Consider the following 22,943-nt stretch of genomic DNA (forward strand, 5'->3'; position numbering starts at 1 on the left):
AACAGACAGAAGAAGGCGTTTTAGACCCCACTAATTATATATCGCTCATTTACATTTACTCATTACACTAACTAAATTACTGTCATAACTTGAAAACAAAAACAACGACTTTTGAGTTAATGATGCAGAAATATTGCTTATGTTTTCTTTAATATTGTCTCTAAATTTCATATTCATATCACTGTGTTAAGAATAATTTATATATTAAATTTAATATTGTTCGTCGCAGAAGTGCATAATAGAAATGTTGGGTCATGAAAATGCTTTCATCACTAGACTTTGATCTTGATAAGGTTTTCTTATAAGTCTTCTTTTTTTCCTTATACAGCGACTCACAGGCTCACTTGACCTACCGAGCTCTTTCCTTTATTTATTTGTAAAAAATTGGCGGCTACAAACAAAAAAACAACATACAAATGTCAAGGAATCGATCTTCAATTCCTATAAATGACTTGTTTAATTTGTGTTAATTTACTAAAATTATTGTTGTGGATGTTCTTTAAGAGTTTACTTGTCACTTTACACAAGCGATCTAGATAATGAAAATACATCTGTATTTTTGAAGCAGAATCCTAACGAATTATTAAATCACATTAAAAGGAAGATTTCTAAATACTCATAGCAAAAACAAATGAATTATCAGCGCAATTTTTAAGATAGTCTTGAGTTTGTGTGTCCTGTAAATTGCATTACGATCGTATTATAACTCTGAAGTTTTTTAAGAAATAGGGTTTTTTTTTTTTACCAAAATAAGTACAGTGTCTCTTAAAGTCTGGCTCGCCACTATTTTTGCTTATTTGCAACCTGTTTATGAATATCAATCATTCCTATGTTTTCTAATCCATTGACGCCGTGTGCTTTGAGAGAGTTGCTCGAATCCACATCAAGTCAAGCTACATGATGAGTTTGATTAATAAATTTAAATTGGCAGCTCGTTTTGCAAATTGCAATTAATATTTACACAGAGTATTTACAATATTTATACAAAAATAAATATATATGCACGTATAGTTATAAAAAGGAGAACATAAATAAATTAGGTCTGAGTTGTTTTCAAGTTCTTGGAAGACGTCAAAGTGGCAGCAGCAGCGGAAAGTGGCAGATGAGACGATGAATGCTTCACCTTTGAGGTGAAGACATCGTAGCCCAGACTGATCACATTGTCGTAGAAGATGCGATAGTGTGTGGGCACCCAATAGAAGTTGATGAACTGTGCAACCGGCCAGACCGTCCATTCCGCCGCATAGAGCTTCCAAGCCTTCTCCTTGATCTCCTCCCACACCTCGTGGGCGTCCTTCTCCTCGAGTATGCCCAGCGTGATGAAGAATGCCGATATGTAGAGCGGCGAACAAATGATTTGATCGAGCACAATCTTTTTGGCCACCACACGCATACTGCGACCTGGCAGATGTTTGTCCAGCAACTGATACCAGTAGTGGCAAATGATGCCCACTGTGACACCGCTGGTTGCCATATGACTGGTCCTTGTGCTGCTATATTCCTCAATTTCGCCATTGTACAGCTCCAGTTGCTGTTCCAGGATGTCACCCACGGAGCTGAGCGTCAATGAGATGCCCACGTTGGTGAACAGCAGAAACTTGTTGCTAAAGGCGCTCCCATGCCATTCACGCAACTTGTGCATCGTCAGAGCTCCAGCTCCCATTCCAGTTCCACTTGCACTTCCAGCTCCAGTCCCACTTCCAGATGCTTCTCGTCGCAGACTGCAACTGCCCAGAGACAGTAGACTTCGTAGTTTACGTCGCAGGAAATGCATCTTCCAGTTGCTGCTTCAAATGGATGCCAATCAGTAGTGTAATTTTGTGTTAATTACGATTTCAATGGTTATCTTATAAAATGAAAATTAAGCATCGTCCCTGCTGTGAGTTCTTAGTCTTCAGCTTCCATTGTGGCTTGTCCAAAAGTAGTGTAAAATATTTGTGATTTGTCGTTTGAATTTTAAAATCTTATGCACATTATACTGAATGCCAATGAATTTCTCTAATTAAAATAGAAAAAAGGTTGCCGGAAAAATCTCACCACGCAACAACCGCTGGTTTTGCAAGCAAGCAACAACAACCACACAATCACGTGTAGTCACAGCTGTTGACCAGGGCTGCAGCATTGCAGCGTTATCGATATTTAGTATATTAACTATTTTTATGCATTTCTCATGGTTTATTTTATAAATAAAAACATATGCTTTGTAAACATATATATATTTTTTTGCTTATTATGCATATTTTATATGCAGAAAAACACTTAAAAGTATCGAGCTTATTACAAGATCGATAACGACACAGCAAAGTTATCGATAACTCTTCGACAGCCCTAGAAAGCGTTGCGTTGTTATTGCTGCAGCAGTGTTGTTTTTTTTTTGTATTGTCCGAGGCGTCGTAATTAGCAAGCTGCATTCTAAATCAAAGTCAGTTAATTATTGTTGTGCTGTTTACATCATTGTTATTGCATTTGTGGACGTCGTTGGCTGTGCTTCAACATTGCAATTCCAGGACAGCTGTTTGCTTGTGTTGCGTTCTTGCAATTAAACAAGAAAAAAGCACTGCAGATAAGCTTTACAGCACAATACGTATATGTATGTTCGGAGTATACGCAATTTTGTTGCGTGCTATTACTAATAATGCTTTTATTACAAATTTTTCAACAGCATCTGCAAACAAAGAAACTCTACACTCACGCACAGACACACACACATGCACATGCACACACACTGCCAATAAAAGCAGGTAAACAGTTGCACAGAAAAACAAACAAACAAACGTAGAGGAGAAGAAGACAATAGAAGTATTCTAAAATAAAATAAAAAAAAAAACAAATTATGGGTCGCATTTTCCTGGAGCATCTCGGTGGCCTAAAGCTGTTCAATTGTGCCCAATGCCACACTAATTTGACCAATCGCAGTCAATTAATTAGCACACGCTTTACGGGCGCCACAGGTGAGCATTTAAATTGATTAAAAATATGATTAAACATGTTACGATATGATATTCCATACAGGACGCGCCTATCTGTTCAAGCGTGTGGTCAACTTGACCTTCAGTGCCATTCAGGAGCGGGTGATGCTCACGGGTCGCCACATGGTGCGCGATGTCATGTGCAAGAGCTGTGGCGCCAAGCTTGGCTGGATGTATGAGTTTGCCACCGAGGAGACGCAAAAGTGAGTGCTAACAGTGACAAGGAACAGCAAAGAAATTATCTCCTCGGCACGCCGAAGATTTGATACTCTTGCAGAGCCCTGAATTCAATTCCGACTAATCTTTCCTATGGCAGCTATATGATATAGTAGTCCGATTTTAATCAAATTTGGTCAGAGTATCTAAGACAATGCCAAAAACATGACAAGAATTTGAATATAATCTGCAAGAGTAAATGAAGATACACCTTGTTTATTGCCCTCTCGCTCACACCACAATTGTTACTTTTGTTTTTGTGTAGATACAAAGAGGGTCGTGTCATCCTGGAATATGCATTGATCAACGAAGCAGAAGGTTTCCCATCAGAAGCTGGAGGTCCGAGTCACTGAACCTGAACTGAATGTGAGAATTGCTTCAGCTGCAGGCCAACAAAGCGTGTGTAGCTTTAAGTATTGAATTGAAAGCCGCAGGCGATGGCTTTTACTATAGGTTAAACAAGATCAACAATAATGTAATGATTGCAAATTGTGCTCCGACAATTTGGCTAAAGTCGCTTGCAATGCACAAACGTGTTTGCTATTAGCTAGATAATCATAATGTCGAGTTAACTAACGTATAATTACGAGCCACTGTCAACGTTACTTAAACGTAGTTTTAGGCATTATTAGCACATAAGCAACTGCGCGGCGGCCCAAATTCTACAAATAATTAACAATGAGGCTGAACTGCTTAAACAACCCTCTGTTGCTCTGTGTGGCACAATGGAACCAATCGAACGAACGAATGAACGGCCGACCGCCCGACCGACCTCTCTGTCTCCCTTTCTCCCTTGACCGATTTGTCATCTTCAGTTCTGCAATATCATTAACGATCACATGTGGTATCACATATGAATATCTTTAACAAAATCTACAAATTAATAATAAACAAAAACCGATCTCTAGAGTTATCTATTAAATTCTCATAACAGAAACTGTCAGTGTTTATTTCCAGAGTAATGATATCAGAAATATCCGAAATACAAAGCAATTTTGTCAGTTATTTGATTAGGCCGATGAATAGGTATACCTAAATCTCAAAACTGGATTTAGTTTGTCAATAATAAAAAAATACGAATCTTTGTCAAGTTACAACCATAACTAGCCTGATCATTGCTTTTTTGGTATTTATTTAATTACTAGTTAAAGACAATACAAATGCAACAAAAATGCATTGTTTGCTCGGTTTTCGGTATCGGTATCGATGTTGCTAACTAAACTACAAAGTTGATGAGCTTATAGCCCTAGATTTTGCCTGTCTTTTGGGCCATGGCCAATGCATTCTCGTTGGCAATCATTTGGAATTCCTGGAAGCGCTGCGAGACACGTTGATTCATCTTCAGATACTTTTCCATGCAATTTAACGAGCACTTTTCCTGTAAATCAATTACATTAGTATTTTTATTTAACTGACAATTACCATGCTTATAGGGCAGCTAAACCTGATAGATTGAAACCGACTTAAGCTGTCGTATAAACTGGGTAATTCATGTTGAACTGTTTGCAATGTTTGAAACTAACCTCGGTGTCCTTAACATCACGAGAGGTAAAGTCGCGCACACAATCCGTGAAGCACATTTCAGATAGTTTGTTGTATGACATGAGGAAATCTGAAAACTATACACGTTGTTCAGTACATTGTTGTAAATATGCATATATAAATATTCCAGGCGGTTGATTCGATTGCACATTGCATCACTTGTGGTGGATGTGGATTTGTGAATCAAGTTGGCGACACTACTCACGGTTTTCATTTGATCCTTGTCCAGTTGGTCTAAAGAAACAGTTTCCGGGCTCTTAGCCATCTTGTTCTGTGTTGTTTTATTGAAGTTTTTGTTAAATTCAACGAAATGTTGTGCGATTAAATAATAGGATAGCTCAGCTGTGCGAGATGGTGCCGCACTGTCACATCACCAGGGTTGCTACTTGACAGGTTTGCAGCAACATCGATAGCATTGATGTTTTGTGCAATGTATCGATTTTACACTGTTTGGCGCCAAGAAACTTGGAATTATTTTGCTATCAACTTTTCAACTCAAGGCATTTATTTTACTGCACTTAAAAATAAAAAAAAAAATTACAGTTAAATTGGCAACGGAGATTTGAAATAGGCGTTACTTCAACCAGCCCAACCAGCCCAATAAATCACGATTCCCAAACTTTTTTTGATTCGCTTACAAGTAAATCGATTCAACTTTAACATTGATGCCACTCACTTATTTTGTTTTTAATATTAAATAAATATTTTAAGCGAATATTTAAATATTTAACAGAAATAAAAAAAAGGGACAGATTTCCGGATTTCTGTTTCAGAAAAATTCAGGCAAATTCATTTTAAAAAGAGACAAACCTGTCCGGAAATAGGATGATATGGCAGCACTGGTGTGTACTGGTTATCGATAAGTAGCTGCCATCTTTTTTTTCGCCCTCTCTCTACGATATCGATAGCTGACAATCACAAATTGACTTTTCCTCTACGTAAGCGTGGTTGTGTTCGCCTGCTGCTTGTGAAAATTTTTTGTGTGTACCTAGCGACGCAATTAATACATAAGTTGGCAAAGAAAAACTCAAATAAAAGTTAGCAAACGCTATCTAAAGCTATCTATAATCTAATTATATATATACAAATAACAATATGCCACGCTATCGTGAATGGGATTTAGCCTGCAAAGTCTACGTTGGCAATTTGGGCTCATCGGCCTCCAAATATGAGATTGAGAACGCCTTCAGCAAATATGGACCCCTGAGAAATGTGTGGGTTGCCCGCAATCCGCCGGGCTTTGCATTTGTCGAGTTCGAGGATCGTCGCGATGCGGAGGACGCGACCCGTGGACTGGACGGCACCAGATGCTGTGGCACACGCATACGGGTTGAAATGTCCTCCGGCCGTTCACGCGAAGGTCGCGGCGGTGGCGGTGGAGGAGGAGGTGGCGGCGGTGGAGGAGGAGGCGGCCGTCGTGGTGGTCGTAGCGGCAGCGGTGGGGGAGGAGGCGGCGCTGCTCGCGCTGGTGATGCTGGCGGTCGTTATAGGTGAGTGTCATTCATTGTTCACCTGTCTCTTTCTCTCACAATAAACCTATTCATATGTTTGTATCAAAAATATTGTATATACATACATATGTATATCTGTGTGTGTGTATGTGGCATCAAGCTGGTCAAAATGAAATATATATATACCAGAAAAACACACACAAAAAGTATGATAAATCGATTTGAGACAAAAAAAAAAAAAAGAGAAACACTTGGGACCGCCAAAGTGCGTATACATACAAGAAGGATTGCAGTACCGGTTGTAAAAGTGAGCACAGCGCACACAAACACACATACACATACACATGCATATACATATACACATTTACAACAGTGCTGTGCGCACCCATTGTGCACAGTGTGCACACACACATATCCAAAGTCCGCATATCGATTATCGATAATCAAGGGTTGGACACTATGTAGTTGCAGACAACCGTTCAATAGTCGATAGTTTTTGTTTTTTTTTTTTTATTGTTTACATTTGTTCACCATGTTATTCCCAACCCTCAATTAAACGAAACTTTCCTATTTCCGCCTTTTTGCCGTTGTATAAATTTGTTGTGTTTTAGTAAACAGAATACAATTATCAAATTTAGAAAGAACTAAGAAAAAACCTTTTATAAACAAATAAATCGAATCAACGAATGGGGCCGTTTTTAATGTGGTTTCACAATCATTTTGCAGGATAAAGTCTACTTCTACTACAAGCACAACAAGAACAACAACAACAACAGCTACTACTACTACTACTAGAACTTCTACTACTCCTCCTCTTCCTTCAACAAGTACAACTACTACAACAACAAGAACAACTTCACGTCTCATAACTACAACAACAACAACAGCTCCTGCTCCTCCTATTACACACATTTCACCACCACAACCACCAACAACAACAACACAACCAACAAAAACAACAACAACAACAAAATTCTGCGGCTTTATGATAATTGCCAACTTCAACAAATACGATATATTTCGTTGACAACAACACCAACAGCAACAGCAATTAGAACAAGAGCATATGCTACTCTCCCCTCTCTTGCTTACAGCAGCAGCATATGTATGTAACATATGTTAATCAACAGAGGGTTAACAGTCCGAGTCATCTATCAGTCGACTGCAGCAACGAGCATCAAACAAGCAACACTGCACAACACACACACTCACTCTCTCTCTCTTTCTATCTCATATTCATTCTCACACACACACACCATCACAATTACCGAATGCGACAGGCCAGCAAAGTGCAACCGTGTGAGCAGTCAGTCAATCAATCAATCAACACTCGACCAACAACAACCACAACAATCTTCATACTTCATCATAGCTTCTAATTTTCGTACAACCAAGAACAACAACCATTTGCTCTCACATATTAACAAGAACCACAACAACAACAACAACAACACTATCAACACCAAACAACCAACAACAACAAACCAACAACAACAACCAACCAACCAACAACAACAAGCAAGTGCAACTACTGACCCAGCAAATGCAAGCAATCAAATCTAACTCCAATTACACCAACCAAGCAACCAATCAATCAGCCAATCAATCAATCAATCAACCAGTCAACGCTTCCAACAGCCTACTACTACTACTACTACAACTCTAGACAACTTTAAGACAACTTGCAGTCTTCAGTCTTCTTCAACAGTCTTCGGGTTTTCAGTCTCAACAACTCAGCTCTCCAACTGCTTCTTCCGTCCCTCAAATATATATGCATATATATATCTGTATATATAAACATCATCTTGTCATCTTCAAGCAGCCTATCACCACCAACAACTACAACAACAACAACTACTACTACAACAACAACAACAACAACAACTACAGCTACATGCATCAACAAATGCAAGAAAGCAATAAAGTTTTCAACTTTGCTTTTTTGTTTTGTTTCTATTTTGTTTTTTTTTTTTTTTTAACTTTTGTTGTTGCTCTAGCTCTAGATATATCATCTCAGTCTTGCACCAACAACAACAAGACCAACAACAACACCATAACCACCACCACAACTATAACTACCAACTCCTTTCTTCTCCCCGGGTGTGGCCCCTATAACAGTTAATGATTAGTAAAGCATCAAACTTCATCAACGAAAAAAAAAAATAAAAAAAAAAAAAGAGCAAATTGAATCTTCAAATTCAGCTGAGCTGCGCTTCATTCTCCACCTTCAATGCAACAATACTTCAACTAGTGCTACTACTACTGCTGAAGCGAACTGAACAACAACAACAACCACCACCACCAACAACAATATCACCAACCACCAACAACAACAACAACTATCACGTTAAGTAACTGCAAAAAGCGTTCCAAAAGCGTATGTAAAGGTGCAAAAAAAAAAAAAAAAACATTTTACTTTTTTTTTTTTAAATATTAATTTTGTATAATTTTCTTTGTTGTCGCTAACATACATACATATATTTTCTTATTGTTTGTTTGTTAGTTCGTTTTGTTTTGTACGTTGTTGTTGTTCTCCTCTACACACACACACACACACACACACACACACACGACAACAACCAGCAACAATTAAAAGATATGTTATATGTATCATAGATTTATATATGTATCTATTGCAACTGCAATTGCACACACAGCGCGGATGCAACACACAGCGGCAACAGCAGCAGAAGCAACAACAACAACCACCACAACAACAACGACAACCACAACTACGGCGAGGAGACTTAGGCCAAACCCCCCCTTCCACACCCCTTCTTCAGTAATTCTTCAGCTCCTCGCAGTCTTCTACTTCTACTACTGCTTTGTGCCATCTTCTGCAGCCAGCTTTAACAGCTCTCTTCATCTGCGCCTGTGTGTGTGTGTGTGTGAGTGTGGTGTGTGTGGGTGTGTGCATCAAGCAACAATCATCACCAACAACAACAACACACCACCAACCACCAACAATAATCACTTTATTCCACCAACAAAATCAATCGATTCTCAACTGAACAACCTGAACAACAACTACAACAACAACAATCTTCTCAGTCTGCTCTGCTCATCAAATTAAAAAAACCACCACCACCACCACCACCACCACCACAACCACAACCCAGCTACTACTTTAAGTATGCAACACCAACAAACGCTTTTGTAACTGGGGCCCAAAAAAAAAACCAACATATTATATGATAAAGATCGAATGCCAGCTCAGCAGCTCTAGTTCAGCTCAGCTCAGCTCAGCCAGCACAACCACAACAACCACAACCACAACAAGATAAATGCTCTCAACTCTCCTCCATATAACAACTATGAGAATGTGGAGGTGGAGATGGAGAGTCCTGATGAGTTACAGTTGTGTATTACATCATTGTTTAATCGTTATTTAATGTTCAACACAAGCTTAAAATTCTATTTAATTTTTGTATTTCTCTCTCTCTCCTCTTTCTTTCTCTCTTTCTCTCTCTTTTTCTTTCTCACTCTCTCTGGACGTGTTTATTTGCCAATTTAATTACAGATCACGTTCTCCAAGACGCTCTCGGACACGCAGTCGCAGTTTCTCACGTGATCGTCGCAGTCGTTCGGACTCAAGGGATCGGCATTAGGTGAATGCCGCACCACAAGACACAGTTCAACACCCACAAACGAACACACACACACACAAACACCCGCCACTATCCCTAGACATACACACGGAAATGTATAGCGCTGCAATTTGTGGCCAACATTAAATTTCCTATTACAAACCGTTTTTTTTGTTGTTTGTTTGTTTGTATGGTCAACTATTGTGAGATCCGGACAACAACAACTAATCACAAAAGAATGCATGAAATTAATTAATTATTATATTATGTTAAAACAAAAAGGCAAAGATCCAACTGAGCTGAGCAAGAATCCCGAACACACAAAGTTGGATGTATATTTAGAATGTAAGTGTATAGCTCGTAACAAAACAAGGAAGAAGAAAAAAAAAAACAAAACTAAGGCAGCAACCACAACAAAGCAACACTCAAATTACAACTACTAACAACAACAGCAACAAAAAAAAAGAACAACATACAACCGGAGCGCGAGACAAGCGGAAGGTACAAGTATTTGTGAATGATTCTCTTTTTTTTTTCCATTCTTTTTGTAATCTATCAAAATGTAAAAAAAATGATTATAATGAACACAAATAAAAATTATGAAAAACCAAAAAAAGTTATAGTTTAATTACCACTTATAGTCGCCTTTAGAAACAAGGGGGCTCTGCCCCCTACTCGCTTCGCTCGCGGTGAGGTGTGGCTACAGTCGAGCACGTTCGACAGTAGGATACCCTGAGCCCAGGTACTCTTTTAAAAAAGTTTATTTTCGACCAATTGTTCCTATGGCAGCTATACGATATATGGAATCGATTTGAACCAAATCTGGTCAGAATGTACAAAACCAACACTAATGCAAATTCTATCAGTTTGGTAAGGATGTCTTATAAAACAAAAAACTTTTTCATACTAAAACTTGATTTTTTACCGATCGCTCCTATGACAGCTATATGATATAGTGAACCAATTTTAACCAAATTTGGTCAGAATGTATATTAACAACACATATGCATATTCTATTAGTTTGGTTCTGATATTTTAACAAACAAAAAACTTTTTCATACTAAAACTTCATTTTCGATGTATCGTTCCTATGGCAGCTATATGATATAGTGGTCCGATCCAAAAATAAAAAAAAACTTGATCTGCCTATGGTATCCAGGAACCTGTATACCAAGTTTGGCCCAATCGACTCGGCTTTTGATCCTTATCAAGAATATAGATACTTTTGGTGGTCTGCCACGCCTCCTTCTGCCTGTTACATACATTCTGCCAAACACATTATACTCTTTTTTGCCCATTTTCAATGGGCTCAGGTTATAAAAAGGAAGGGGGGTAACTTCAAGCTGAAATATGAGCGATCCTAAATTAGTATAGCTAAATTTTGGGGCGATTTTGTTTATCGGCTTGAAGAATCTAAATTGAAGTTCAGTTGAACAATATTATTTGTGTTAATCTTGTTAATCTCAACAGCTACATCTTATCTGGGTCTATTACTATTCCTGAACATTTCATATGGTTCAACCTCCAAGTAGTCCTCTCTATTTCGAAACATTTATCAAAAAGCACGAAAATTTAATAAAAAAGTGCTACCTTACATTAAAAGAATTCATATTTCCAACGCAATAACAACCAGAACTTTATAGCTTCAGTTTTTATATATAGTACACATATATTTAAGCAATTTGACTTTCTGGGTGTTCTTTAAATATTTCCTAAAAATGATCCAACAGGATCAGGTTACGATTGGTTATAATGTGACTGCATAGAAAATATCATGTTATATATATGTGTTGATTTTATATTTATGAATTGGGACTGTATGATATAGTAAAGTCAAGCACACTGCACGAATTTTTTCCAGGATAGCGTTGCATACTTTTAGGATCCACTATTTTATGATTTTCTTTAGCCCTCTGTGGATTTTGTAAAAATGTAGATTCTGAATGCCAATTAAATGTGTATTTGATATATATTTAACAACAATACAATATATATTATTATATAACATCGAGTAATGACTTCTCGTAAGGACCATGTAAGGATACCATATGGGATACATCAATATCTAGCTTAAAAATTTTTCTCATTTTTCAATCAATCGATTAACAATTTTTATGTGTATACAAGTTATGCAACAAAGCAATAAACAACTTTTTTGCTCAAAAAAACAATATTATTGTCAATCTAGTTATTTGTCTACTTCAAATTCATTTGGAGAAACCAAAACAAATAAAAACAAGAAATCTATAATATAATTGTAGATCTTTATACCAATTTGATTGCAAATTAAAAAATGTACTGTTTGTAGCTTCTTTTTACAATTTGATTTAAGAAAAAAAAAAAAAAGATTATTAAAAAAAAATTATTAAAAGTTGAATTTTGATGTTCACAACAAAGTTGTTTTCGGGTTAAGACAGAGGGAAGAGTGTACAGTATACAGTGGCATCTACTTGTATTTATTGACAAATTCAACATGGAATTTGCGGAACTTCTCCAACATAAGCTTCAGTTTGTCCGTCTGCGGCAAGATGGTGCTACGGAAGTGGTAGGTGTTGGGCAATTGACCAAATCCGCTGCCGGGCACAATGCAGATGCCTAAAGAGAATGAACGAAACAACAATTAATCGATTGCTTTTCATGTTGATATTGGTTTTTGATAAACTTACCCGTTGACTCGAGCAGCTCAAATGCATAAAAGACATCTGCTGCCATATTCTTGGCCTTGGCCGCCTCGATAGCTTTTTGTGGTATATCGATCTTTGGGAACACGTACATGGCACCCTGAACGGGATTCACGGTATAGCCATCGAAACTGCTGAAGGTCTTGTAGACCAAATCGGCGCGTTCCTTTAATGCAGTCAATACGGCGCTCTTCTCCTTGTTGTACAGCTCGTAGGATGGCTCACCGGGACGTGGTGGATTAACCAATGCACTGACAGCCACCTGGCCAGCGGTTGTGCTGCACAGCGATGCTGTTATCGACTTGGTCAGCATGGCCTTGACCTTGGGGCACATGTTGATCACCTCCATGTAACCGCCACGAATGCCGCATTCACCGAGATAACCCTTGGAGACGGACAAAAAGCTCACCAGCTCTTGGCTACGATACGGTTCACCCATCTCATGCATGACCTTCTTGAACGAATGGAATTTCGAGTCCTTGTCGTACACATTCGCCTGATACACTTCATCCGCCAAAATCAATAGCTTATTATCGTAAGCAAATCGGATAATCTCCTCAATGTTCTGGCGGGACAGCACCTGTCCGGTGGGATTACCGGGATTGATGATGACCAGAGCGCGTGGATTACACTCATTCTTTGACTTATCGTAGGCACGCTGCAGCTCCACACGATTGAGACCCCATTTATTATCCTCATCCAAATAATAATCGATTTTCTTCATGCCATATTCGGATATTGTTGCCGAGTACAGTGGATACTGTGGTATGGGCACCATAATGCCAGGTGTCCTAGAATCCACTTCGCAGCTGCAAAGAATTTAATGCAATCTTTAACTCACAAGGGATTCTACAAATATAGATAATAGCTTACTGAACCAGCGATAGAATGCTCTTAATGCCAGGAGATGCTCCACCAGTTAGATAAATATTCTGCCAATCACAGGGCACACCGCCATCGCGATCCTCAATGAAGCTGGCAACCTGATGACGCACATACTCCAAGCCAGCGGAGTCCGTATACGATCCCATGGAGCCGCCATTGCAACTGGCCAAAAGGGCGCAGGCTCGCTCCTTCACATCGGCGGGATAGTCGGGAGAGTTCAACAGACGCGGCTCAACCGTCAGGGCCAAAAGCTTTTATTGCAAAATGTTTAACAATTAGAAAATGCACAATTGAGTTTTTGCAGCGATCACCAAACAAATAAAAACAACAGTTGCTGAGCAGTAACAACTTGAAATAACACTTTTGCGCAAGTGTTCACTTTGAAATTAAAAACTACTAGTTAATCTAATTATTTATTGGCAAAATTTGCAGTTATTGCAGGCAAAAAGTAAATTGCTCAATTATTATTTAAAGACTTTTTTAATTTGTTTCAAGGGTTAAGCTTGATAACTTGTAAATAATAATTAAAAAATATATACCCAAAACACGAAAATATAGAATATAGCATACAAAGTCACATTTCGTTCTGTTTTTGTTTTTATAAACGACAATTACTATTATTTGCAAGACCTTAACCTTAAAGTGCTCAGCAATGTTTGTGACCTCGGAAATTTCCACTGCTTACTCACCTGACGCAAAAAGGTCAAAGGTTGTTGTCCCATCGCATGGCAATCACCAATGTTGGCCCGAATTACCTGGTCAAATGGCTTCTTCACGCCCTGTTGAAAGAATAGGAGAAATTGAAATTGAAATTAACCAAATTACATGTTGCTCAATTGGCCAAATTAAGGCACACAAATGCGCTTTTAATATACCCGCCAAATTGATTTTGGCCCAAAACAAATCAAATATGTTAATGCTTCACCTATTTTGTGTGCTCTATTATTAACCAATTGGGAGACACATTAAAACGTCTAATCATATACAATTACTGCAAAATAAACGCACCTGAAATGCGTAGGATTTAGAAGACAGAAGAACTGATATCTATAACTAATCAAAGGCTTTTTTAGTTGTTGAAAGAACTGCAAATTTTGCATTTTTGATTTTCATTGATTCTTTTAAAGTTGTGCCTCTGAGTTGGTTAGTTTTAAAGATATTATTCATATGACAGCTATAAGATATTGTAATCTGATTTTGTTCAACACAATATATGCAATGTCTAAGGTCAAAAGAAGCACTTTGGTAAAGTTTCAAATACATGTTCCAATTGAGTGCTAAGTTCAGTTAGATAGAATCAAGAAAATGTTTGCTTTGTAGACTCGAAATACATATGTATATAACTAAAACTAATCAATCGTTATCAATAGTTGTGTTCTTTAATAGTGTCTGACTTTGCTTAATGATTCTACTTAGTTCTGCATTTTCTAGTCTTCAATTTGCCTAAGTAAACAAGCTGAAAAACTAACTATACACAGAGTCACCAGTTGTGGGGGCAAATGCAATATGGAGATTCAGTCTGGTAATTGACAGAAACCGCCAATTTAGTCGTCAACCCCATCGGACTATTTCCATGTATATGTAAATAAATAATAAGATGCAATTCGGACTATTGTATGGCCTGCATTCAGTATAAGAGGGAGGTGACTAAAGGGCTAACTGGGGACTGGAGACGGGGACAAGAGGTAAAGTGCTCATATGAGCAATTTATCGTTTGAATAAACAGAATGCATAGAAAATCACGAACCACACGAAAGTCGTAGGAAACTCAATGAAAAATGCAGTCATGCATAGCTGTTATACCTACAAAACAACAATAAAAATTTACAAAAAAAAGCAGCCACAACAACAACGATAATAATGACAAAAGTAACGCCTAGATAAAAGTTCGATAATCAGCTGCTAATTCGGCACTCACAACTCACAGATAGAAGAGCTGATTTCTCTTATAAATTCGAATAAAAAAGAAAAGTAGCAAGAACTTCTATGAGTTCCATTAAAAATCTAAGGAAGTCGAAACTGATGGCAAAAAAGAAAACAAACTGTACAAAAAGAATGTGAACTTTGACTACCTTAACCAATGTTTTACTAGTGAATACCCTGTACACATTTCATTACTTAAAAATGTATTTTTTCCACAGCACTACAAATTTTTAAAGATATCTTTACTATCCATTTAGCGATTGTAACGAAATTTTCAGAATTTTTAACAAGTGTATTCAAGTATTTATATACCAAAGTTCAAGGCTGTAATTTCAAAAGTCCTAAATTTATGCAATTTTTTAGAAAAGAAACTTGTGGAAATTTTATATATTAAATATAAATATTATATGCACTCAGTTATTGATGGTCGTTTAACTGTCTAAAACTGTCTGTTTGAAACATAAATTTACCCTGTAAACAAACCTTTCTAAAATGTCACAGCTACAGTTACAGGGTATTCAAGATTGTTGTCAAGTCGATTTGCCAGCTACTTGTTAAATTCCCGCCCAAAACACCTGTCATGTATGTATAAGTAATTGAATTAATATATATTTATAATATACAACTAGACATGCCTATATACATATACATACATACATATGCATATCTGTAGAGTCGGGGGCACTTGAAACTGTAAACAAACCTTTAACGTTTGCCATTTTATAGACATCAACCGCAAGTTAAGAGTGTGAGCTAATATTTATACTATATATATCTATACAGGTAGGCACCCATGTATACAATACATTTATATATAGTGTTTGTATTGTATCAGATATTGCCCACTTGGTTTCTTAATGTTTGTGTCGTAATCGAAACAATTATCGCGATTGAGAGCAAAACAATACACAACAACAATACTTTTGAGAGTAATAAGCAATTAACAAAGCCGAAAGTCAATTCAATGGCAATAAACTATACTCTAAGACCCTCTTTTTATCTAAGTTTAGTTATTGACGTAACAGCTATACAAAATATTTTTAAATTCAAAAATATCTGTCAGATTAAATTCAGAAAATCTAAGGACAGAGCATAAAAAGCCAGTTAACAGCCTTTTAACAGAGCACACTACTGTTAGCAACAGGACGCCACAGCAGACTTAAAATAATAACTGCAACTTTACAGAGGCTGCAACATTATTCACTCATGTTGTGTGAACAATCTGTCAATTTTAGCTCTTAAATCAAAGATGCATGTTTCATCTAAAATTTCAACAATTTGCGATTGACAGTGGTAGAGTTTGGCAATGTTCCAAACGGGCGAAAAAGTCGACACGACCTTATGATACATAGCATACGACAAATGATGCTCAAGTCATTTGATAAAATTTAAAAAATAAAAAAAAATAAATAGAAAGAAAAAGAAAAGAAATGCGAATTAGCAAGCGATGCGAATGAGGAAGTAAGCTAAGATGTAAAGGCGCAAAAATATGCAAAGTGAAAGGAAAGCAAACAATAAAGCGAGAAAGAGACGAGATGAAGGGGAGAAGAAAGACGAATATTGCAGTTCATTGTGGGTTGAGGGGTAAATGAACTACTGAGATATTCGAAGAGAATCTTTTGCGTTGTACGAGAACAATAAAAAAAAATATATACATATAATACTGGAAAATGTTATGCGAAAAAGCAACAAAGAAATATAAGAAAAATAGAGAGGGAGATTGGGAAAAGTTAAAAGAGCTCATGCGCATGTTTGTTGTTATTGTTGTGTTGTGTTTTGTTTGATAACAACGCCTCTTACTATTACCCACAGCATCCTCCCACTCTCTCTCTCTTTTCTCCAACCACCATTCTCCACTTACATAATCACAAAGAAATGATATAGAAAATCTCTGTGGATCAGATGCTGCCGGCATTTTGAAGGACGTTCATTGAACTTGACTCCATTTTTGGGCAATGAGCCAAAAACTACAATTGCTCACAAATACAAGCACACTATACCAAAGATTACCTATAGGTAAGGCTCTAAGAAGTACATTTATAAGGCCTAACTCCAGCTGGACCGGATATAAAAATTCCTGACAAACTTCAAATGAAAAAAAACGACAAAAATTCCTGGCAAAGTTTTTTTATTCGAAGTTTGACGGGAAATTTTTATTTCTGGGCCTTCTGAAGTCAGGCCTATAGTCTCAACTTCAGCTTAAGCTCACTTTAATTGATAGTCAAGACAAAAAAGAAAACAGTTGATTCAGAAAGTCGAATATTGTATACGCTTTCTATACTTTACTTTACTATGATATTACTATTACAATATATCAATTATATTGCACTCAATCTTAAACTTATATAGAATCTATAGAAACTCTTATTATTTTCATAAAAATTTCAAAAGAATTTTAATTTAAGAATTATACGCTACAGTAGACTGATCCGACTGAATTCTAGATAGTGTAGACAATCGCATAAAGAAATAGACAAGTTTATGATAGTTTCTTCAAACTCAGCTTGTCAACCTGAATTAATAATATAAATTATTTATAGGATGAAATCTGTGATAAGATTGCGCAAAAAATTGATAGCACTCTCTCTCTGAAGGCTATAACAAAAACAAAAAAAAACTAATAATTAAAAAAAGTGACCTCAGTAATTGAAAATAATTAAAATCATGCGTTTTACATTAAGAGCAATATAAAAAAAAATGAACAACAATATAATTACGTGGTAAGCCCATGAGATCTTATAAGAAAGAGAAAAAACAATAGCAACAATTCTATTGCCTTGTTAACATTTTTAAACTAATTTCGCGTTAATTGAAGAACAGCCTGAACAAAATTTAACAACGATATAAAAGTAAATATAATTAAAAATTATATTTTGTAAGCTAAACGCTAATTATAAAAACAAATGTCTTAGAAAACTGCGTTAAATTTAGTCACGTTAGTACGTCTTAAAAAATAAATAATTTGTATAAATCATTTTGTACAATAGAGAAATATATTACAAGCTTTCTGTATTAAAATTTAAAGACCTTCAACAGTTGGAACAACTGCAGTTTAATTTAAATTTGCACAGCTTTCAATTACTTTTAGCAAACTTTCCAGTTGTGCAAATGAATCGCTTTTTAATGCTGTTGGCAAAGGGAATTCGGAACACGCTAAAGGATTCCAATTGGAACGAATGTCATGTGAGAAGGATTAACAGGTGCGCAGAACGTAATTATTTATAATTGATGGTGCAAAATAAAAACACCCAATAGAAAGTGTAAGAAAATTGCGCTCAATAGATGGCGTATTTGGGTAATTACAAGACATAGCACAAATAACGGTGAGTGACAGTTTATATGTAAGTATGTGTGTGTAAACGGTCACACTTACCTTTTCGAGTTCCTTTTCAATTTCGCCGGCGCGAATAACGAGGGGACCACGCACCGCATACTCCATAACAATGAAGTTGGGATTGATATTCTCCACACTTAGGCATTTCATATTGTCTTTCTTTTCTGTGGACATACGACTGTAAAAACACAAACGAAGAGAATTAAGCAAGGAAACAACAAGAAGAACACGCGCACCAAATTCAAATGTTAATGTATATTTGTTTGTCAGTTATCGTTACTTTTTTGTTTTGACACGGAATAACAACAACAGGAGGAATAATAAAAAAAAAAAGGTGTATTTACTGGAATAATAATACTAACCGAGCGGGAACGTCAAACGATGAATGGCTACCACGCGCGTTCAATGCTTCAGCTTGACTGCGGCGCTGCGTCGCTGTCGTCGCTGGTGTTGCCGCTGTTAGCCGCTGGCTTTGAGCGCTGTTATTGTTATGTAGAGATTTCCAGCGACGAATGACAACACTTGGCGTTAGTTTACATTGTTGCTGCAGCTGGCTGCTACGCTTTTGAAGCGGCGGCATTGTAACGACGGCGGCAGCGCTGCCGCTGCTAGCTAAACTTCTGGTACACGTTAGAGCAACGGCGTTGGCAGCACGTTGCATTGTTGTTGGATTTCTAAGCAGCTGACGGCTCATCTTGACAGTTAATTTTGAGTTGCTTCTGTATTTGAGTTTTACTCAAACGCTTTTTTCTTTTCTTTTCACACTGCAAACGAGATGAGAAACAGAAATTAATAAATGTGCAAAATCGAAGCAGCTGCGTCGTCGTCGTCGCCGTCGTTGTCATCACCGGGAGCAGATGCCGAACCACCAAACATACAAACTTTCGTATAAGAGAGCCGTCTCTCTCTGCGTGCGCCTAAGCTTGATATTTATAAGAGCTGGAGTTGTTGCTATTGCAATTGGTATTAGTATTGGGCGTATTTGGTAGTCTGTGTTGTGGAGAGAGGAGCAATAAACGGGGGTGGGGGGGTCTGTTATCACAAGCGATAAGATTATGGAAATCATTTTATGACTTTTGCCATTATCGATACATATATTTATTGTGCTTCATTTGTGAATAACAGCACCAATTCAATTATATAAAACAAAACAAAAAACAATTAACCGGTTTGTGAGCACATACATTTATGTATTACGTGTGTGCAAGACACAAAAGCTGCCATTAACTAATTGGAATTTATATATACATTTTGTTTGAAGCTTCCTAACGGACACGAGTCCTAATGACGTTGTGTATTTTGTTCATTAAAGAGTGTGGTCACACTGCAACGAATATTACACGTTCGATATATTTCCAATATCGATATAAATCGATCATTTAACGTTTGCAACGGTTATTCAAACAAAAACAAATAACTAATATCTTAATTGTGGCAATTTGACAGTTTTCTTGAGTATTTTTATGAATAGATAAATGTTATCAGTTGCCGTCTTATCGTTATGGAAGTTTTTTTCATACAATTGGACGGTAGCCAAGGGATTATGTATACGATTTAATGAATTGTTTACTCTAAAAAAAAAAGTGCAAAATGTATGTAAATTTGAGGAGCTGTCAAAAGTCGTGCTCTTTTGACTTTAAGCTACCACACGTTACTCCTTATCAGTGACGTCCTCAGTCGCAGCTTATGCTATAGATTTATATTATTCTATAGTACGAATAATACGTATTTACGTACACACCCAGAAAAACAAACAGCACAAGGTCTGGCTGGCAATAATTGTACTTTGAAACGTAACGTAAATTGCATAATGACACTCGGTGAAATGAGAGAAAGTCTGTGCCAAAAAAAAAATAAAAGAAAGTGCTGAAAAACATGACAAGAATGGGAGGAAATTTTGAATATGCTACACAATCAGAAAATAAATCTATGACCACGAACAATTGCTGAATTTAAGGAAAAGCACCCAGATATGCTTAAGATTGGAAAGTAAATGTTTAAGATAGTAAAATTTACAGCTTTGCTTAAGCAAATGATAATCTGCTGCAGAGTCAACGTTATATAAATAAAATACTTTTCCTCAAGCTAAGAACTTTTGTTACAGTGTAATTTTAATGCGCTCAATTGACGTAAAAAGAGATTCAAAGGCTTAATTTACATACGAGAGATAAACAAATATATTGGCTCAAATTCGGGTGTATGATATCAAAATATTTAGTTTGAAAGTGCTAAAGAGATGTGTCAATAAATTGATAGAGAGATAAAAATGAATGCTGTAATATACCTTAACAGTTGGTCTTGTTATTGTTTTAAAAAACATTAGATTTGTATTGAAACAATCTAAAATAAAACATAAACAATGAGATTTTTTAGATTTACCTATTTTTAACAATAAAAAACAAATACGTGAAATTTTTGCTGTCAAAACAATTACTAAACTGACTGTATATGTATAGATTAATTTCTATATTTGAAATTAATATATTATATATTTATTATTTGTTGACTTGTCGCTTATGCAACGGGATTGGTATGCAAATGTTCAATCAGATAAGATAAATCTGATATGGAGGATTTAATTAAGCAGACGCCACAGTTGCAGCTGCTTAATAAATAAATATGACAAATTAATATCGAATTTCGGTCACAATTTAATTTAAAGCAACCGAGTACAATTCCCAATTGACACATCAGCAAATCCAATCAGAAAGCAATCCATGCCGATTGGGGATATGGTGTGGTGTGTAAATGTCAAATTGCTGTCAAATTGCTAATTGGCATGTTAAACAGCTGTTGCACACACACACACACACACAGGCACACGCACCCGCACAATGAGTGTGATATGCTTATAATTTGCGGCATTTTGCACGCAATTCAATTGAATTGTGACACGCGAAATAGTAAACAAATTATTTGTAGCGGTAATTTATTACTATTTAACGCACATAAACTTTTATTTTTTGTTGGTGTTTGATTGTTTCGCACTTTAGGTTAATTTTTTTTCTGCTTTCTTTGTCTTTTACTTTTTGGGGATGGGGGTAACACTGTGCCAACTCGCATATATGTATGTGCGTGTGTTTGTGTGTAATTAGTTCAAGAACAGGCTGTAGACGAAGAAGAAGAAGAGTGCAGCAAACTGGATCGATTTTTTGCATTGAGTTCAATGTGCAATCTGCAATTGCAAAATGTGTATTGCAATTTGTTTTGGTTCAATTGTACGCACCTTGTGAACTTGGCGGGTGGGAGGGGGGTGTGGTGTGGTGTACTGCTCTCGATTATCTAACGTGGTAAACACTGCGACTAGAACGACAACGACGACGACGATGATGGCAGCGCTGCTGCTGCTGCTGTTGCTGTGTGGAATTCAACTGGCTGCCGTTCAAATCCGTTTAGTTGTTGTGATTTTGGCGAGAAATCAAAAGCTATTACACTCTTTTCTAGTATTCATATATACACATATAACTAAAAAGATTATTAATAAACTTATCTACATGTTCCCAACTATACACATAAATAATTTCGTAAATAAAATCGCCAATAATTTTGTATGTGTGTGTGTGGGGGGTACCTGAGTGTACGTGCGTGTGTGTATGTGCGCGAGATGTTCACCTCTGGCAAACAAAATAGCGCCAGTGTGCTCCAATGTTTTGAATTTGCATGCGACTATGGAATATGATCAGCTGTGACATATCGATTAAAAAAGAGCGCTGCCATATACACAACAAATAAGGTGGCAGCACTGCATTTTTTTTATTAGTGTTACTAAACAGTCAGCTGTTGAGGTTCACCAACACTCTCTTGTTATCGATAAGTCAGCGATTAGTTAATGGCTTCAATCGCTCAATCTTAGCGTGCAGCGCACATCACCAATGTTCACATTTGTTGTTGTTTCGCCGAGGTTCGGACGTGTATTTTTTTTAATGCGGGTGTGCAACGTACAAGACACAATCGTTCCAAGTCCAACGTATTAATAAACCAAACTGTTGTTATTTGTTGATCAGTTGCATTGCACAAAGCACACTTCAGAGTAACTTTCACACAGTTCCGTCGTGAGAGCTTGTAACAACAACAACAACGGCAGCAGCAACGAAGTGTAATTGCCAGGCAAAAGCGATGCATAATATTTAATGTCTATGTAAATAATAGTGCAACGCTAGAAACTGCGAACAGTTAGCAATTGCCGACAAAAACATAAACACACACACACAATAAACAATTTCCAGGAGTTGGAGACAGGGCTGTTGTTACACAGTAACAGGAGCAGACCAAAGAACAGGGTTGTATTGCAGGATAAACAACAAAATAGCCTCAAAGCAATAAACGCACAATTTACCCATATACCCATATATATT

The 22,943-nt window shown here is 36.9% G+C and overlaps 5 protein-coding genes across 9 annotated transcripts; 2 read left to right on the plus strand and 3 right to left on the minus strand.

Moving 5' to 3' along the window:
* Positions 1-924: 924 nt before the first annotated feature.
* On the minus strand, positions 925-2,096 carry LOC117781156 (mpv17-like protein 2). The gene has a single exon (XM_034617899.1). The coding sequence runs from the start codon at positions 1,772-1,774 to the stop codon at positions 1,037-1,039; it is 738 nt and encodes a 245-aa protein (XP_034473790.1). The 5' UTR covers positions 1,775-2,096; the 3' UTR covers positions 925-1,036.
* Positions 2,097-2,339: 243 nt separating this feature from the next.
* Positions 2,340-4,116, plus strand: LOC117781205 (protein yippee). Of its 2 annotated transcripts, none has more exons than XM_034617968.1 (4): positions 2,340-2,590; positions 2,663-2,951; positions 3,013-3,172; positions 3,451-4,116. In XM_034617968.1, exons 2-4 carry the CDS (start codon positions 2,834-2,836, stop codon positions 3,536-3,538), a joined length of 366 nt encoding a protein of 121 aa, XP_034473859.1. In that variant the 5' UTR covers positions 2,340-2,590; positions 2,663-2,833; the 3' UTR covers positions 3,539-4,116. The 2 variants fall into 2 exon arrangements, with proteins under 2 accessions (XP_034473859.1, XP_034473852.1); XM_034617961.1 differs by having other exon boundaries at positions 2,340-2,584.
* Positions 4,117-4,265: 149 nt separating this feature from the next.
* On the minus strand, positions 4,266-5,094 carry LOC117781221 (mitochondrial import inner membrane translocase subunit Tim9). The gene is made up of 3 exons (XM_034617978.1): positions 4,933-5,094; positions 4,709-4,804; positions 4,266-4,563 (listed from the first exon to the last, which is right to left on the minus strand). The coding sequence occupies exons 1-3, from the start codon at positions 4,990-4,992 to the stop codon at positions 4,432-4,434; spliced, it is 288 nt and encodes a 95-aa protein (XP_034473869.1). The 5' UTR covers positions 4,993-5,094; the 3' UTR covers positions 4,266-4,431.
* Positions 5,095-5,627: 533 nt separating this feature from the next.
* LOC117781175 (RNA-binding protein 1) lies at positions 5,628-10,238 on the plus strand. Of its 3 annotated transcripts, XM_034617931.1 has the most exons (3): positions 5,628-6,217; positions 6,905-7,213; positions 8,041-8,355. In XM_034617931.1, the coding sequence occupies exons 1-2, from the start codon at positions 5,823-5,825 to the stop codon at positions 7,203-7,205; spliced, it is 696 nt and encodes a 231-aa protein (XP_034473822.1). In that variant the 5' UTR covers positions 5,628-5,822; the 3' UTR covers positions 7,206-7,213; positions 8,041-8,355. The 3 variants fall into 3 exon arrangements, with proteins under 3 accessions (XP_034473822.1, XP_034473814.1, XP_034473830.1); XM_034617923.1 differs by having other exon boundaries at positions 6,905-8,355; XM_034617939.1 differs by lacking the exons at positions 6,905-7,213; positions 8,041-8,355 and adding an exon at positions 9,699-10,238 and having other exon boundaries at positions 5,633-6,217.
* A 1,464-nt stretch (positions 10,239-11,702) lies between these two features.
* On the minus strand, positions 11,703-22,223 carry LOC117781099 (alanine aminotransferase 1). 2 transcript variants are annotated; one of them, XM_034617826.1, is made up of 7 exons: positions 22,160-22,223; positions 18,951-19,352; positions 18,628-18,766; positions 14,021-14,110; positions 13,320-13,582; positions 12,432-13,255; positions 11,703-12,360 (listed from the first exon to the last, which is right to left on the minus strand). In XM_034617826.1, exons 2-7 carry the CDS (start codon positions 19,280-19,282, stop codon positions 12,212-12,214), a joined length of 1,797 nt encoding a protein of 598 aa, XP_034473717.1. In that variant the 5' UTR covers positions 19,283-19,352; positions 22,160-22,223; the 3' UTR covers positions 11,703-12,211. The 2 variants fall into 2 exon arrangements, with proteins under 2 accessions (XP_034473717.1, XP_034473708.1); XM_034617817.1 differs by lacking the exon at positions 22,160-22,223 and adding an exon at positions 21,815-21,939.
* Positions 22,224-22,943: the final 720 nt, after the last annotated feature.

This window comes from Drosophila innubila, chromosome X, assembly GCF_004354385.1.
Source record: "Drosophila innubila isolate TH190305 chromosome X, UK_Dinn_1.0, whole genome shotgun sequence".
Classification (NCBI taxonomy): Eukaryota; Metazoa; Arthropoda; class Insecta; order Diptera; family Drosophilidae; genus Drosophila; species Drosophila innubila.